The following is a 17,486-nucleotide window of genomic DNA, read 5'->3' as shown; positions in this document are numbered from 1 at the left end:
TTTATTTTTTTGAAGTGTATATAGATAGATTTTTTTTTCTTTGCGTTGGAGGGTCCAATTCCAGCTATTGCTGTGGGATATGTGATTTCTATCTACTCCACTGTGTACAGGATAATAGAGTATAATAAAGTAGTTATGGACGTGACGTAACTAACATTGTGCAGTGACTCTGCTTTCCATATAGTGATGGATATTTCTTGTTGCTGAAACTGTGATATTTTTTTCCTCTTTAAACCTTTTTTAAACCCCTCTAATCAGTGCGATCATACAACATACAAGCCTCTGATGGCTCCGGTGATGCCCTGTACTCCTGTAGTGCCGTGTATCATCACTGCCTGTCAGTGTAATACTAACGGCCCCATACACATGAGATCAGAGTTGGCTGAACGCTCATTTGGCAGACGGCGATCTCTCCCGACTCCCCCATACACACAAATATTCCAGCTTTCCTGTGGTCTGTATGAGAGAGTCGCCTCCAGACTCCTCTAGAGGAGGATTATCTACAGGAAGAACAAACGGATTATCCTCTGAAATTCAGGATGTCAGATCCTTCTCTGCCCTGACATCATCTGTCGGGAGGCCCCCAAATACATTATATGGTCGGCTAAACCCCCTGAAATCAGTGCTTTCATGGAACTTTAGTCTAATCTGTATGGGGGCGTTATAAGATAACTTATTGGACGCTGCCTCTGGCCTAATAGACCTTCATACATTGCAGCCCAGACCCCATTATTAGGCATGTAAGTATCGGAGTAACTAGGCCGCCCCATACTATCGAGTACTTGGAGGCGGGGGGCATTCAGCCAAACTCCGTCACACCTTCTTAGATGTCATGTTTGCTTTTCACAGCAGCAAGTGGTAAAACTGTCAGGGTTTTTGTTGAAGCCTCATCTGTGCCGTCCCTGCGGTGTACATCTATGTTCTGGGGCACAAAAAGATTAATTTATTTTTAATAAATGTTTCACGTTAAAAATTATAAAATGTGTCTTTTGCTTTTTTGTTATTTTTTACTTCTTACAAGAATTGTTGGAGACAATTTTCTTTAGAAACATTTTAATATCGGCTTTTTCTGGAGTTTTTCTTGTAATATAGGAAAGCCTAAGGCCAGAAATAATCCCCATAAATCACTGTACATGGAGACTTTGGGATCAGATCATTTCTGTCCGTTGTGTTTGTCGAAACTAAAAATCTTTTCTAAAAGCCTCAAACTTCTGTGTGTGACTCAGAGCTGAGATCTAACGTGAGAGAAGATTCCAGTGCGGGGAAGACGGGAAACCTTCATATAGACGGCCGGTGGGGATGGAGGCAGTGACCGACTCTGGCCAAATCTGTCTCTAGAGCCGCAGTAGATGATGAAGATGTCGTCCTCATCATGAAGTAGTTATTTCTCATGTTGCGTGTAATGAATCTCTCCTGCAGTATTGCTAATGCCGATTCCAGTGTCGGTAATGAGACGAGAATTAGCGTTATGGAAGATGAGTCTATGAGGAACGTGTTCAGCTGCCGACTCCGAGGAGGAAACTGCTTGTTGTCTGTGGCCTAAATATATAGGTTTTATTAGTAGATGTCAGGGAAGAAAACTAAACCCTGTAAGATAATAAATCTCCTCATATGTTTCCCTTATTATCTCCAGTAATTGTATTATTACACAGGATTCTTATGATGTTACATCGGATCATCTTCTTCTCATTCAGGTCTCTACAATATCGGATCCTCTCAGTGAAGATCTTCTACAGAGGAGAATTTTCCTGATTTACCCATCAAGATGGATATGGACAGAGACAAGATGGCAGAGAGGATATTACACCTCACCCTAGAGATCCTCTTCCGTCTCACTGGAGAGGTGAGAGATTCTGATGACGTCACGTTACATCATTCTTATCTATGGGAATAACAGATGGACAGAACTGGAGAGGTGAGGACTCTGGAAATGTCTGGAGTGAGATTTATTAATGTGTCTCTCCATTACCAGGATTACACAGTGGTGAAGAAGACCTCTAGTGATCGCTGTCAGGACCCTGTGTCTGAGGGATGTGGAAGACCCCTGTTATACTGTTAGAGTGTTAGAGTGTTAGCGACTCCTGGAGTGGACCCTCTGGGTCGCGGCACCAACCCTCCCAGGGCGAGCTAGCCTAGTGAGGACCACCCCCTATACAGGGAGTGTCAGGAGCAAGCCCCAGGGGATACGATACCACGACTGCTGGCACCAGGCGGCCGGCTCACAGGAGATATGAGACTGTGTGACTGGAGGGTGCAGGATACTAGGGAACACAGGAGAGTACACGGGAGTGCGCTGAGTACAGGGTAGTGCTAGACGGGTACACGTGGGCACATAAGGCGTGTAGCAAGTAACAGAACACAGGAATAGAGTGAATGCCAGGAGGCACGGCGGAGCAAGAAACAAGGGACAGGATACGAGAGGATGTGCCAGGAGGCACAACTGAGCATGAAGCAACAAGGGTTCAGAGCAAGTGCTAGGAGCACCACAGAATAGCAGACAGAGCAGAGGACCTGAGAACAGCGCACAGCCAGGCTGGGACACAGCTGACCCAGCCAGGAAGCACAGCAATAATCAGGCACCTCCCCTAGGGGGAGGTCGTCTGATATAGCACATGACTACTACTGGTTCCGGGTCAGGACCTGGCCCGAAAGCACATGACCACTAGTGGTTCCGGGTCAGGTCCTCCAATACCATAGAGAGGACCGAGCCCTATACAGCACTGACAGGAACGCGCAAGCGCAAACGTGACATGGAGGAGGAGACCCGGGGACGAGAGTTGCGCGTGCGCACCCGACGGGGACCCCTGAGGGACCGCAGTACCGGAGGGAGTGACGTCGGGGCCGAAGCCCCGCCTCCTGGTCAGCGCGGCATAACAGTACCCCCTCCTTTAAGCCCCCTCTCTCTAGAACTGGAAAATAGCACCTTGACACTAGGAGCGGGATCCAGACACTTCCTAACTGCATGAGGACCAATGAGATCCAGAGTCTCAATACGAGAAAATTCGGTCTCCTGCCATACCCTGGAGAACTCCACGGACAGAGAGTCGGAGGCAGGTATCCCCGAGACAGGTCGAACCGGCAGAGGCACACAGACATGCTTGGAGGCCAAAGTGGTGGTGCAGTCATTGGAAGTCAATTCATCCTTAGGAGGCGAGCTGTCGGAGGATGGTTGCTTGGGAAGTCTCTTCTTGGCACACAATGGGCAAGCAGCCACGAAGTCTTTGACGTCCTGAGCAATAGACGGCCACCAGTAATCGTGGGATAAACGGGAGAGTGTCCTCTTGGCACCAACATGACCGGCAGCCGGAGAAGAATGTCCCCAGGATAACACACCTTTACGGTTACCTTTAGACACAAAGGTCTCCCCTGGACGCTGGGGCGTCAACTTGACGGAAGCCACGGTAATTACCTTGGGACGGTCACTTGACGGAGATGGGGACTGACTCTCAGCCCCCCTGTTGATAATGTCACAAGTCACAGACCGGTTGCTTGAAGGATGTGGAGACTGACTCTCAGCCTCCTTCTCGACAATGTCACAAGTCACAGACGGGATGCTTGACGGATGTGGAGACTGACTCTCAGCCTCCTTCTCGACAATGTCACAAGTCACAGACGGGATGCTTGACGGATGTGGAGACTGACTCTCAGCCTCCTTCTCGACAATGTCACAAGTCACAGACGGGATGCTTGACGGATGTGGAGACTGACTCTCAGCCTCCTTCTCGACAATGTCACAAGTCACAGACGGGATGGTGGACGGCGGACCTATAACCGTCGAAGACGAGCAAGCAGAGTTCTTCGGATGAATGAACAACAGGCAACTCTTTTGACAGGACGGTCCCCAACGGAGTATATCACCAGATTGCCAGTCCAGGGTCGGCCCATGAATACGTAACCAAGGAAGGCCAAGAAGAAGGGTATGAGGCGAAGTCGGCAATACGTAGAAGGAGATCCGCTCCCGATGACATGTGCCAATCTGCAACTCAACTTCCACAGTGACCTGGTTAACGGTGTCCTGCAAGGGCTTATCGTCGACCGGAACTACTGACCTAGGAGACTCCAGGGATCTGACAGGGATGCGAAACTTCTTAACTGCCTCGAGACTAATAAAGTTACCCATTGCGCCAGAGTCCACAATAGCTTTCACAGCAAAAGTCTCGAAACCAAAATTCAGGGAGACAGGCACGGTCAGGGGCAGAGAGGAATCACATACACTTGAGGAGACCTCACTTAACAGTCCCAGGCGGAGAGACTTCCCCGGTCTCTTGGGACATGAGCGTAGAAAGTGGGAGGCATCCCCACAATAGAAACAGAGCCCTTGTGCCTGCCTTTTCACATGACGCCGTTGAGCTATCTGGAGGCGATCCACCTGCATAGGCTCAGGTACCGGATCTGCCGCAGATAACTCGGGTAACGGATGAGAAAAACTGCGAGTGGACGAAGAGAGGCGAGAGGACCCTCTCTCTCTGGCTGACTCGCGGGTGCGCTCCTGGAAGCGCAAATCAATGCGTGTCGCGAGAGAGATAAGATCCTCCAAATTGGTAGGGGTATCTCGGCCCGCCAGTTCGTCTTTGATCCGACCGGACAGACCACGCCAAAAGGCCCCTACGAGGGCATCATTATTCCAACCTAGCTCAGAGGACAAAGTGCGAAAACATATTGCGTATTGTCCAACCGATAGAGAACCTTGACGAAGATTAAAGAGGGACTCGGTGGTGGAAGCAAGGCGACCCGGCTCGTCGAACACCTTACGGAAAGTGTCCAAAAAGATGGAAAGCTGAGCGACGAGCGGGTCATCACGCTCCCAAAGGGGATTCACCCACGCAAGCGCCTTACCCTCTAAGTGAGAAACAATAAATGCTATTTTAGCACGATCGGTGGGGTAATGCTGCGGCAAAAACTCAAAATGCAAACGACACTGGTTCAGGAATCCGCGACACAACACAGGGTCACCACTATACCGGGGTGGCTTACATAGGCGCGGAAGCGAGTGTGGAAGCATGGCCTGGGCAGATTGTATGGAAACGAGCCGATTATCTACCGACGCTATATAGTTGAGAATCTGAGCCTGGGAGTCACGTTGCTGCGCAAGTTCCTGCTGGAGACTAGCCAACTGGGCAGCATTCCCAGGCTCAGAGGACTGAGAGGCAGATAAACCGGACTCCATGGACTTGAGAAATGCCATAATCCTAATCTGGTTTTCCCGGAGGAACGTCAGCTCCTTTTGGACGGAAGCCGCAGTACCAGCGGGGTCCATGGCCTGATTATACTGTTATACTGTTAGAGTGTTAGAGTGTTAGCGACTCCTGGAGTGGACCCTCTGGGTCGCGGCACCAACCCTCCTAGGGCGAGCTAGCCTAGTGAGGACCACCCCCTATACAGGGAGTGTCAGGAGCAAGCCCCAGGGGATACGATACCACGACTGCTGGCACCAGGCGGCCGGCTCACAGGAGATATGAGACTGTGTGACTGGAGGGTGCAGGATACTAGGGAACACAGGAGAGTACACTGGAGTGCGCTGAGTACAGGGTAGTGCTAGACGGGTACACGTGGGCACATAAGGCGTGTAGCAAGTAACAGAACACAGGAATAGAGTGCCAGGAGGCACGGCGGAGCAAGAAACAAGGGACAGGATACGAGAGGATGTGCCAGGAGGCACAACTGAGCATGAAGCAACAAGGGTTCAGAGCAAGTGCTAGGAGCACCACAGAATAGCAGACAGAGCAGAGGACCTGAGAACAGCGCACAGCCAGGCTGGGACACAGCTGACCCAGCCAGGAAGCACAGCAATAATCAGGCACCTCCCCTAGGGGGAGGTCGTCTGATATAGCACATGACTACTACTGGTTCCGGGTCAGGACCTGGCCCGAAAGCACATGACCACTAGTGGTTCCGGGTCAGGTCCTCCAATACCATAGAGAGGACCGAGCCCTATACAGCACTGACAGGAACGCGCAAGCGCAAACGTGACATGGAGGAGGAGACCCGGGGACGAGAGTTGCGCGTGCGCACCCGACGGGGACCCCTGAGGGACCGCAGTACCGGAGGGAGTGACGTCGGGGCCGAAGCCCCGCCTCCTGGTGAGCGCGGCATAACAACCCCTGAGCCTATTCACGGGGCCTCCACCTCACCCCCTGATCCATGAGGACATCAATGACCAGAAGATCCTAGAACTCATCTACAAGATGATTGAGCTGCTGACTGGAGAGGTGACACCGCTGGGAATGCTGGGACATTATACAGTAACACTATGAAGGGATCGGGGGGATGACGGTATCATTGTATGTGTCAGGTTCCTATAAGGTGTCAGGATGTTGCTGTTTATTTCTCCATGGAGGAGTGGGAGTATTTAGAAGGACACAGAGATTTGTGCAAGAACGTCATAATGGAGGTTCCCCAGCCCCTCACATCTCCAGGTAATAGACAGGACTAAATACACACGGCCTATAATCTGTATGTAGAGAATGAATTCAGTCCCTGTATGTGTTACCTCCAGATCTATCCAGTAAGAGGACAACACCAGAGAGATGTCCCCGTCCTCTTCTTCCACAGGACTGTAACCAAGAAGATCCCAGTGCTCCTCAGGATCATCAGGTAGATGGAGAGAAGGTGTCAGGAGATCTCCCCTATGATGTGTAGACGGCTGTGAAGGTCTTGTGCTCAGTCTTGTTTTATCCACCAGTATTATATGTTTTATACTTGTGTAATGAGAACGGTGGAGATGGCAGGATTAGAGCTGATCATAGATGGGACTTCTCCATCTGTCTGTGACTTTTACAATATTTGTTTCAGGGTGAAGATCTGACCCATATTAATCCTACAGAGACATATGTGAGAGATGATGAGCGGTGTAAAGAGGAGATTCCCACATATGACTACCCAGGTGAGTAGTAACCACTGAATGCAGAGAAGTCACAGATTCCTCTCAGTCACCGGCTGTGGCTGCTTTATCGGTGGTGTAGTCCGGCCGTATTACCATGATCACCATTTTGCCTCTAGACCACAACATTCTCCTCCACCCAAAACTGTTCAAATGACTTTGGGCAGTGAAAGCCCTTTTCTATAGAACTTACCGCCAATTACATTGTTTCTGATCCTAAGGAATTCAGATTACTGCACAATCTCTCCTGAAATGGGGAGCAATATTATTTTCTCTAATCTTCTGCTCAGGATCCATAGTAGCTCCAATGGTCCACCATAAATGAGGGCAACTCTGGTTTACTGTTGTATAATCTGTATTTGTAGTTTTCAGTTAAAGAGATTCTCGTGCTCTGGGGCGGGGCTGTGGGCAGGGCTTTATGTGGTGCTCTGATTGCATATTCATCTGTATTGGCTTATGACAGGTCGCTGACCCCTCACTGACCTGCCCCCATTATTACATAATGCATATAATAGCATTGATATTATTGGTGATAATGCCTATAATATTGTGGCTATTGTGAGGCTTAGAAAAAAATTACATCCAGCAAAATGACACCAGCGGCGCTTGCGCAGTAGTATCTCTATCAACTATATCACATTTTTTTTGTTGGGAAGTTATAAGGGTTAAAAGTTAAACAGCGATTTCTTATTTTTACAACAAAATTTAGAAAACCATTTTTTAGGGACCACCTCACATTTGAAGTGAGTTTGGGGGGTCAATATGACAGAAAATACCCAAAAGTGACCCCTTTTTAAAATCTGCACCCCTCCAGGTGCTCAAAACCACATTCAAGAAGTTTATTAACCCTTCAGGTGCTTCACAGGATTGAATGGAATGTGGAAGGAAAAAATAAACATTTACTTTTCTATAACAAAAATTTTCCTTTAGACCTAATTTTTTTTACTTTCACAAGGGTAACAGGAGAAAATGGACGATACATTTTGTTTTGCAATTTCTCCTGAGCATGCCGATACCCCATATGTGGGGGAAATCGACTGTTTTGGCGCACGGCAGGGCTCGGAAGGGAAGGAGCGCCATTTGACTTTTTGAATGTAAAATATTCAGGAATAATTAACGGTTGCCATGTCGCATTTGGAGAGCCCCTCGGAAAAAGCTAAACACGAAACGCATGTCGGGGTACCAAGGCCATTTGAAGGTACAGTACTTTATATCCAGAAATTAGCTATTTTCTCCCTATAATTCGCTATATTGCATTCCTATACACCACCACATGGCCAAGATCTGAATCTGAGCATGCGCCGCCTACAGCGGCCATTTTTGCGAAGACCGCCGCATCGCAGCAATGGAACTGCGTGGGTCTCCAGGCTTTGACAAAATGCCGGCGGAGCCCTCCACACAGCACCACCACCGCCGCAGCATTTGTAAGTATATTCCGATTATTAGACACACCCCCATTTCCCCAAAAAATTTCTTAGGAAAAAGTACGTCTTATAGTCCGAAAAATATGGTTTATTTTACAACTAAAATGTTGTTTTAACCCCAGATTTTACATTGGAAAATAGGTAGATAGGTAAATGGTCACTACCCAGAGATGAATTCACAGAGGGGTGTCATTTCCTATTCCCAGAGGGGGGTCATTTCCAAAATGGGGTCACTTCAGGGGGGATTCTGCTGTTATTGCACTTTGGAGAGCCGCTAAGTGCCAGAACAACAGAATCCCACCTGAAGTGACCCCATTTTGGAAATGACACCCCTCTGGGAATAGGAAATGACACCCCTCTGGGAATTAATCTATGGATATAGTGACCATTTTCACTACATGGATGATTTCCAGAAACACGTAGTAGAAGTTTCAGAGCAAAAATTGCAAAATGTCATTGTAGTGCCCAATATATTGTGCCCAGCTTGTGTCTCTGGAGACCTCCCCCACCTACCCCCGGAAATTGTTAAGTCAGCTCTACTCAAATGTGTCTGTCACTAAATAATCCAAATGCTTGAATGTCAAAACAGTTCAAAAACGTGGTTCTGTGTGGAAGATTGTAAAGCCGTCATGGAGGCATAAGGCTGGCAGTGATGGGCATTGTGGGTAATAATAGCGGGGATCATGCCTCATTCCTCTCTAGGAACATACACGACATCTTCTCTGGGGATTCTTTCTTGTTTCAGTTCCTGGGATGAGTGCAATAAAATGTCGCTCAGTGAGTCTTCTCACATCTTCACATTCTAAAGGATTGGCGGGGACAAAATTTTCAAAAACAAGATTTTCAGTGACCTTTTCCTGATAATCAAGGAAAGTGTCTGCATTTCCGGCTTTTTTGTATAATACAAAAGAATTATATGTGGCCACCTGAAACAAATACATGACTAACTTTTTATACCAGATATATGATTTTCTTGATACCTGGTATGGCTGTAGAACCTGATCTGCAAGGTCCACACCCCATATATTTGTTGTAGTCAATGACAGATACAGGTTTTGGAGTAGTGGATCCCTGTTGGTCTGCAGTGGCCCTTGTGGCCTCTGTGTGGATCGAGCTCAGGATAAAAATATCTTTTATTTATCCTTGTACTTAAGGGCAAGCAGCTCTCCATTGTCTAAAGCCCCTGACTGCCCCTTTCGGTACTTTTTGTTGACCAATGATTGTGGAAACCCCTGATGGTTTTTGTGAATGGTCCCACAATCCCCTATGTTATGTTCAACCAGACTTTTAAATAGGGGTATGCTGGTGTAGTAGTTGTCAACATACAGATTGTAGCCTTTTTGTAAAAAAAGGCTCAAAACCATTTTTCCAGATGTCCCCAGATAAGTAGGGCCTCCTGGTGGGTTTAGTTGGCTGTCTTTCCCCTCATAAATGCGAAAAGCTGTTTCATTTCTAGGACATTAGTTGGTTCCATAAATTTGACCTACCATAATAGGATTGTGGATTCTGGCTGATGAACTGGGACACATACAGTCATATGTTAAAGTTTGGGCACCCCTATTAATGTTAACCTTTTTTATTTATAACAATTTTGGTTTTTGCAACAGCTATTTCAGTTTCATATATCTAATAACTGATGGACTCAGTTATATTTCTGGATTCAAATGAGGTTTATTGTAGCAACAGAAAATGTGCAATCTACATTTAAACAAAATTTGACCGGTGCAAAAGTATGGGCACCCTTATCATTTTCTTGATTTGAACACTCCTAACTACTTTTTACTGACTTCCTGAAGCACTAAATTGGTTTTGAAACCTCATTGAGCTTTGAACTTCATAGCCAGGTGTATCAAATCATGAGAAAAGGTATTTAAGGTGGCCACTTGCAAGTAGTTCTCCTATTTGATTCTCCTATGAAGAGTGGCATCATGGGCTCCTCAAAACAACTCTCAAATGATCTGAAAACAAAGATTATTCAACATAGCTTTTCAGGGGGAAGGATACAAAAAGTTGTCTCAGAGATTTAACCTGTCAGTTTCCACCGTGAGGAACATAGTAAGGAAATGGAAGAACACAGGTACAGTTCTTGTTAAGCCCAGAAGTGGCAGGCCAAGAAAAATATCAGAAAGGCAGAGAAGAAGAATGGTGAGAACAGTCAAGGACAATCCACAGACCACCTCCAAAGACCTGCAGCATCATCTTGCTGCAGATGGTGTCACTGTGCATCGGTCAACAATACAGCGCACTTTGCACAAGGAGAAGCTGTATGGGAGAGTGATGCGAAAGAAGCCGTTTCTGCCAGCACGCCACAAACAGAGTCGCCTGAGGTATGCAAAAGCACATTTGGACAAGCCAGTTACATTTTGGAAGAAGGTCCTGTGGACTGATGAAACAAAGATGGAGTTGTTTGGTCATACAAAAAGGCGTTATGCATGGAGGCTAAAAACCACAGCATTCCAAGAAAAACACTTGCTACCCACAGTAAAATTTGGTGGATGTTCCATCATGCTTTGGGGCTGTCTGGCCAATGCCGGCACCTGGAATCTTGTTAAAGTTGAGGGTCGCATGGATTCAACTCAGTATCAGCAGATTCTTGACAATAATGTGCAAGAATCAGTGACGAAGTTGAAGTTACACAGGGGATGGATATTTCAGCAAGACAATGATCCAAAACACCGCTCCAAATCTACTCAGGCATTCATGCAGAGGAACAATTACAATGTTCTGGAATGGCCATCCCAGTCCCCAGACCTGAATATCATTGAACATCTGTGGGATGATTTGAAGCGGGCTGTCCATGCTTGGCGACCATCAAACTTAACTGAACTGGAATTGTTGTGTAAACAGGAATGGTCACAAATATCTTCATCCAGGATCCAGGAACTCATTAATAGCTACATGAAGTGACTAGAGGCTGTTATTTTTGCAAAAGGAGGATCTACGAAATATTAATGTCACTTTTATGTTGAGGTGCCCATACTTTTGCACCGGTCAAATTTTGTTAAAATGCAGATTGCACATTTTCTGTTAGTACAATAAACCTCATTTGAATCCAGAAATATAACTGAGTCCATCAGTTATTAGATAGCTGTTGCAAAAACCAAAATTGCTATAAAGAAAAAAGGTTAACATTAATAGGGGTGCCCAAACTTTAACATATGACTGTATAAATTTGTAGGACAATATGCTCTAGCAAACTATCTGTCATAAACAAATTAATATAATTGGTCCAAAATTTTCCACCTCCACATTTATACCAGGAATGGCATTAAAATGAGGGATGAATGGAGTAGCCGAATCCAAAGCCTCCCATCTGGGAAATGCTACATCAAGAGGCAAAGCCCCTTGGACATTGGTGTGCGCCAATTCACGAGCACTAGGGACAGCGCTAGTACTGGGCATTGTTCCCTGAGTTGGAGACATTTCTCCAGAAGCGCTATTTGTCCTTCTTGTTGTACTGGTCCTTGTGTGTGAGGATGGACCAGAATCACTGCTCATTTCTGAGCTATCACTGTCGCTGCTACTAAAGCCCTTGAAATCCACATCGCCATCTGACACTGCACTTTCTTCACTGTCAGAACATAAAAGTGCATAAGCCTCCTCTGCACTATAATAGTGACCGGCCATTTTTTTCATTTTATTTTTTTACCGGAAATAGAAAACTCTGACATGACTGACGTGACCAAATTATTGGGGAGACAATTGAGAAAAGCCTAATTCTTTACCCTACCCCTAACTTTAGCCTAACACTAACCCTAACTATAGCACTAACCCTAACCTGCCTTATCTGTTTTTTACTTTATAGCACAATCGCTGACTGACACAGCTGTTCCCAGCAGCACTTGTAACACTGCTTCTCCTCTATTCTCTCACTGACAGGAGATCTGAGGAGAAACAGCGTTTTTATGAGGCAGATCACCCGGGAAAGTTCGCTGCTACAACAACCTTCCAATGATTTGTCTCATTGGCTGGTGTGACGCTGACGTCATCAGGACCTGAACCAATCAGATGTCGATGAGGGCGGGGTCACAGGAAGCGATGTGCGCCGGAATCGTTATAAGATACGTGGGGGTCCTGATGAGCATAAAACCGCCAACAGAAGACAAACAGCGCTAGCGCCAACGTTTATCTATCGTTGGCAGTCATGAAGCGGTTAAGTTAAGGGTACCATCATTTCTGTAAAGGCAATTTCTTGAGTTGTTTTTTATTTATTTTTTTTAAATTCTGTGGAAGCATGGATGAAAAGCAATGTCTGACTTTCATTTGTTAATTTTCATAGATTTTTGATTTATTATTACTTTTGTCAGATTCAAGTTATTTCTGTGACCATTGTGGGTTTTTCTGTCATTAAACGAGGGGTACCAACAACATTGACCACGTGTGTAGGAGGAGTGAATATTTTGACTCCACAGCCACTTCACCGGAAATTAACACGCAGTGGATCTTGGAGAGTGAAAATTACACATTTGCCATTTTATTACCCAGCACATAGTGCCCAGATTGTGCTCCAGGAGACACACCGCAAATTAAGTGGGTTCTTCTCACTATAATATTGCTAAATACAGGGATCCTAAATGTTGTTTGCGCACACTGCAAGACTCCGAAGTGAGAGCGGATTTTGCTGGATTGGTTTATAGAAACCTTGTTGCTTTTCAGCAGCCTTTGAGCCACTAATAGTGCGGGAACCTCTGTTTTTCCACTGACAGATGATGGACCTGAGTGGGGACTTGTTTTTTGTGAGATAAGAATTGGTATTATTTTCGCCTACATAACATTGATTGGTTCCTTTTTATTTGATATTTGGGAGGCAGAATGAACAAACAGTTGAACACCGCACACTACTGGTTCATCCAACAAGGTTTTCTATTAGACTGTGAACTGTCATTGACTTGGTAAATAATTAAAGCTTTTACATAGCTTGCCATTTTTATGGACAATACGAGTAGACATGTTCAAACATATAAAACTCAAGGATATTTTATTAATAAATAATAATTGTTTTTTATCTTAGCAGATGACTGTACCAGGAGATCAGAGGGACAGCTGACATCTTCAACTTTTAAATCAGATGGTCTTGAGATCCTAAAAGATACAACTGAAGTGATTGCCATTACTCCAGATATATCATCATCCATTCACAGCAAAGATCTCTCATCTGATCCTATGAAACAGGTCCCATCTTCTGATTCATTACCGACTACTAAGGAAAATCAAAGTCACAAAAGAGGCAATAACAAACAAACTGCTCCTAAAGCAAAGAAGTCATATTCATGTTCAGAATGTGGGAAATATTTTAACCAGAAATGGAATCTTGTTAGTCACCAGAGAACTCACACAGGGGAGAAGCCTTTTTCATGTTCAGAATGTGGGAAATGTTTTGCACGTAAATCACATTTTGTTGACCACCAGCGAACTCACACAGGAGAGAAGCCATATTCATGTTCAGAATGTGGGAAATGTTTTATAGATAAATCAACCCTGAGTAAACATGAGAAAATTCACACAGGGGAGAAGCCTTTTTCCTGTTCAGAATGTGGGAAATGTTTTAAACGGAAATGGTGTCTTGTTAGTCACCAGAGAACTCACACAGGGGAGAAGCCTTTTTCATGTTCAGAATGTGGGAAATGTTTTATAGATAAATCAACCCTGAGTAAACATGAGAAAATTCACACAGGGGAGAAGCCTTTTTCCTGTTCAGAATGTGGGAAATGTTTTAAACGGAAATGGTGACCTCATGGAGATCAACATCCAACACTGCGGAGACACCATCACATGTTTCTCAACGCAGTGATCTAGAGCAATGCCCCCATCCCTTATGGGAAATATGCAAAAGCATGTAAATCAACAGCCGCGGAGACACCATCACATGTTTCTCAACGCAAGCAATGACTAGCCAGGTCTTTCCCCGGGAAGGAACAACCACGGGAAGGGCAGTCTCCAATGAAGGAAACCACCTATGCCAAAACATGGTATCCATCCACAGACAGCTGTTTCGGGGTATTGCCCCTCATCAGTGTGGAGTAGGAAACTGGCTAGTAGGAGCAATGCCTAGTGAAAGGCTATGAACATAAGGATGAGTGACCTCATGGAGATCAACATCCAACACTGCGGAGACACCATCACGTTTCTCAACGCAGTGATCTAGAGCAATGCCCCCATCCCTTATGGGAAATATGCAAAAGCATGTAAATCAACAGCCGCGGAGACACCATCACATGTTTCTCAACGCAAGCAATGACTAGCCAGGTCTTTCCCCGGGAAGGAACAACCACGGGAAGAGCAGTCTCCAATGAAGGAAACCACCTATGCCAAAACATGGTATCCATCCACAGACAGCTGTTTCGGGGTATTGCCCCTCATCAGTGTGGAGTAGGAAACTGGCTAGTAGGAGCAATGCCTAGTGAAAGGCTATGAACATAAGGATGAGTGACCTCATGGAGATCAACATCCAACACTGCGGAGACACCATCACATGTTTCTCAACGCAGTGATCTAGAGCAATGCCCCCATCCCTTATGGGAAATATGCAAAAGCATGTAAATCAACAGCCGCGGAGACACCATCACATGTTTCTCAACGCAAGCAATGACTAGCCAGGTCTTTCCCCGGGAAGGAACAACCACGGGAAGGGCAGTCTCCAATGAAGGAAACCACCTATGCCAAAACATGGTATCCATCCACAGACAGCTGTTTCGGGGTATTGCCCCTCATCAGTGTGGAGTAGGAAACTGGCTAGTAGGAGCAATGCCTAGTGAAAGGCTATGAACATAAGGATGAGTGACCTCATGGAGATCAACATCCAACACTGCGGAGACACCATCACATGTTTCTCAACGCAGTGATCTAGAGCAATGCCCCCATCCCTTATGGGAAATATGCAAAAGCATGTAAATCAACAGCCGCGGAGACACCATCACATGTTTCTCAACGCAAGCAATGACTAGCCAGGTCTTTCCCCGGGAAGGAACAACCACGGGAAGGGCAGTCTCCAATGAAGGAAACCACCTATGCCAAAACATGGTATCCATCCACAGACAGCTGTTTCGGGGTATTGCCCCTCATCAGTGTGGAGTAGGAAACTGGCTAGTAGGAGCAATGCCTAGTGAAAGGCTATGAACATAAGGATGAGTGACCTCATGGAGATCAACATCCAACACTGCGGAGACACCATCACATGTTTCTCAACGCAGTGATCTAGAGCAATGCCCCCATCCCTTATGGGAAATATGCAAAAGCATGTAAATCAACAGCCGCGGAGACACCATCACATGTTTCTCAACGCAAGCAATGACTAGCCAGGTCTTTCCCCGGGAAGGAACAACCACGGGAAGGGCAGTCTCCAATGAAGGAAACCACCTATGCCAAAACATGGTATCCATCCACAGACAGCTGTTTCGGGGTATTGCCCCTCATCAGTGTGGAGTAGGAAACTGGCTAGTAGGAGCAATGCCTAGTGAAAGGCTATGAACATAAGGATGAGTGACCTCATGGAGATCAACATCCAACACTGCGGAGACACCATCACATGTTTCTCAACGCAGTGATCTAGAGCAATGCCCCCATCCCTTATGGGAAATATGCAAAAGCATGTAAATCAACAGCCGCGGAGACACCATCACATGTTTCTCAACGCAAGCAATGACTAGCCAGGTCTTTCCCCGGGAAGGAACAACCACGGGAAGGGCAGTCTCCAATGAAGGAAACCACCTATGCCAAAACATGGTATCCATCCACAGACAGCTATGAACATAAGGATGAGTGACCTCATGGAGATCAACATCCAACACTGTGGTTTCCTTCATTGGAGACTGCCCTTCCCGTGGTTGTTCCTTCCCGGGGAAAGACCTGGCTAGTCATTGCTTGCGTTGAGAAACATGTGATGGTGTCTCCGCGGCTGTTGATTTACATGCTTTTGCATATTTCCCATAAGGGATGGGGGCATTGCTCTAGATCACTGCGTTGAGAAACATGTGATGGTGTCTCCGCAGTGTTGGATGTTGATCTCCATGAGGTCACTCATCCTTATGTTCATAGCCTTTCACTAGGCATTGCTCCTACTAGCCAGTTTCCTACTCCACACTGATGAGGGGCAATACCCCGAAACAGCTGTCTGTGGATGGATACCATGTTTTGGCATAGGTGGTTTCCTTCATTGGAGACTGCCCTTCCCGTGGTTGTTCCTTCCCGGGGAAAGATCTGGCTAGTCATTGCTTGCGTTGAGAAACATGTGATGGTGTCTCCGCGGCTGTTGATTTACATGCTTTTGCATATTTCCCATAAGGGATGGGGGCATTGCTCTAGATCACTGCGTTGAGAAACATGTGATGTTGTCTCCGCAGTGTTGGATGTTGATCTCCATGAGGTCACTCATCCTTATGTTCATAGCCTTTCACTAGGCATTGTTCCTACTAGCCAGTTTCCTACTCCACACTGATGAGGGGCAATACCCCGAAACAGCTGTCTGTGGATGGATACCATGTTTTGGCATAGGTGGTTTCCTTCATTGGAGACTGCCCTTCCCGTGGTTGTTCCTTCCCGGGGAAAGACCTGGCAAGTCATTGCTTGCGTTGAGAAACATGTGATGGTGTCTCCGCGGCTGTTGATTTAAACGGAAATGGTGTCTTGTTAGTCACCAGAGAACTCACACAGGGGAGAAGCCTTTTTCATGTTCAGAATGTGGGAAATGTTTTATAGATAAATCAGCCCTGACTAAACATGAGAAAATTCACACAGGGGAGAAGCCTTTTTCCTGTTCAGAATGTGGGAAATATTTTAACCATAAGTTGCATCTTGTTACTCACCAGAGAACTCACACAGGGGAGAAGCCTTTTTCCTGTTCAGAATGTGGGAAATGTTTTAACCAAAAAGCGCATCTTGTTAAATATCAGAGCAGTCACAAAGAGGAGAAGCCTTTTTCATTTTCTTAATGTGGGAAATATTTTACTTGGAAATCATGTGTTAATAAACATCAGAGACATCACATAGGGGAGAATCCTTTTTTATGTTCATAGTGTTGGAATAGTTTTAGCCAAATTTGAATTTTCTTAAATGGGTTGTCTCTTGTCATTCCTTATGCTTGCTGACAAAAGGATAAAATTTAACTTTATTAATTCCAAATGTAAAACTATAATTCACCCCCTGAAGGTTAGACAGTAGGTGACTAATAGAAAAAACATGTACTC

The 17,486-nt window shown here is 45.8% G+C and overlaps 1 protein-coding gene across 1 annotated transcript; it reads left to right on the top strand.

Annotated features, from left to right (window-relative positions):
* The first annotated feature begins 6,212 nt into the window (after nucleotides 1–6,212).
* On the top strand, nucleotides 6,213–17,278 carry LOC141074020 (uncharacterized). The gene is made up of 4 exons (XM_073561534.1): nucleotides 6,213–6,594; nucleotides 6,793–6,883; nucleotides 13,319–14,030; nucleotides 16,934–17,278. The coding sequence occupies exons 3-4, from the start codon at nucleotides 13,468–13,470 to the stop codon at nucleotides 17,229–17,231; spliced, it is 861 nt and encodes a 286-aa protein (XP_073417635.1). The 5' UTR covers nucleotides 6,213–6,594; nucleotides 6,793–6,883; nucleotides 13,319–13,467; the 3' UTR covers nucleotides 17,232–17,278.
* The last annotated feature ends 208 nt before the right edge of the window (nucleotides 17,279–17,486 follow it).

The sequence above is a fragment of the Dendrobates tinctorius genome, unplaced genomic scaffold (genome assembly GCF_039654945.1).
Source record: "Dendrobates tinctorius isolate UK_male_01 unplaced genomic scaffold, ASM3965494v1 ptg000322l, whole genome shotgun sequence".
In the NCBI taxonomy this organism is placed as follows: Eukaryota; Metazoa; Chordata; class Amphibia; order Anura; family Dendrobatidae; genus Dendrobates; species Dendrobates tinctorius.
This window is presented reverse-complemented; position numbering and strand designations above follow the sequence as displayed.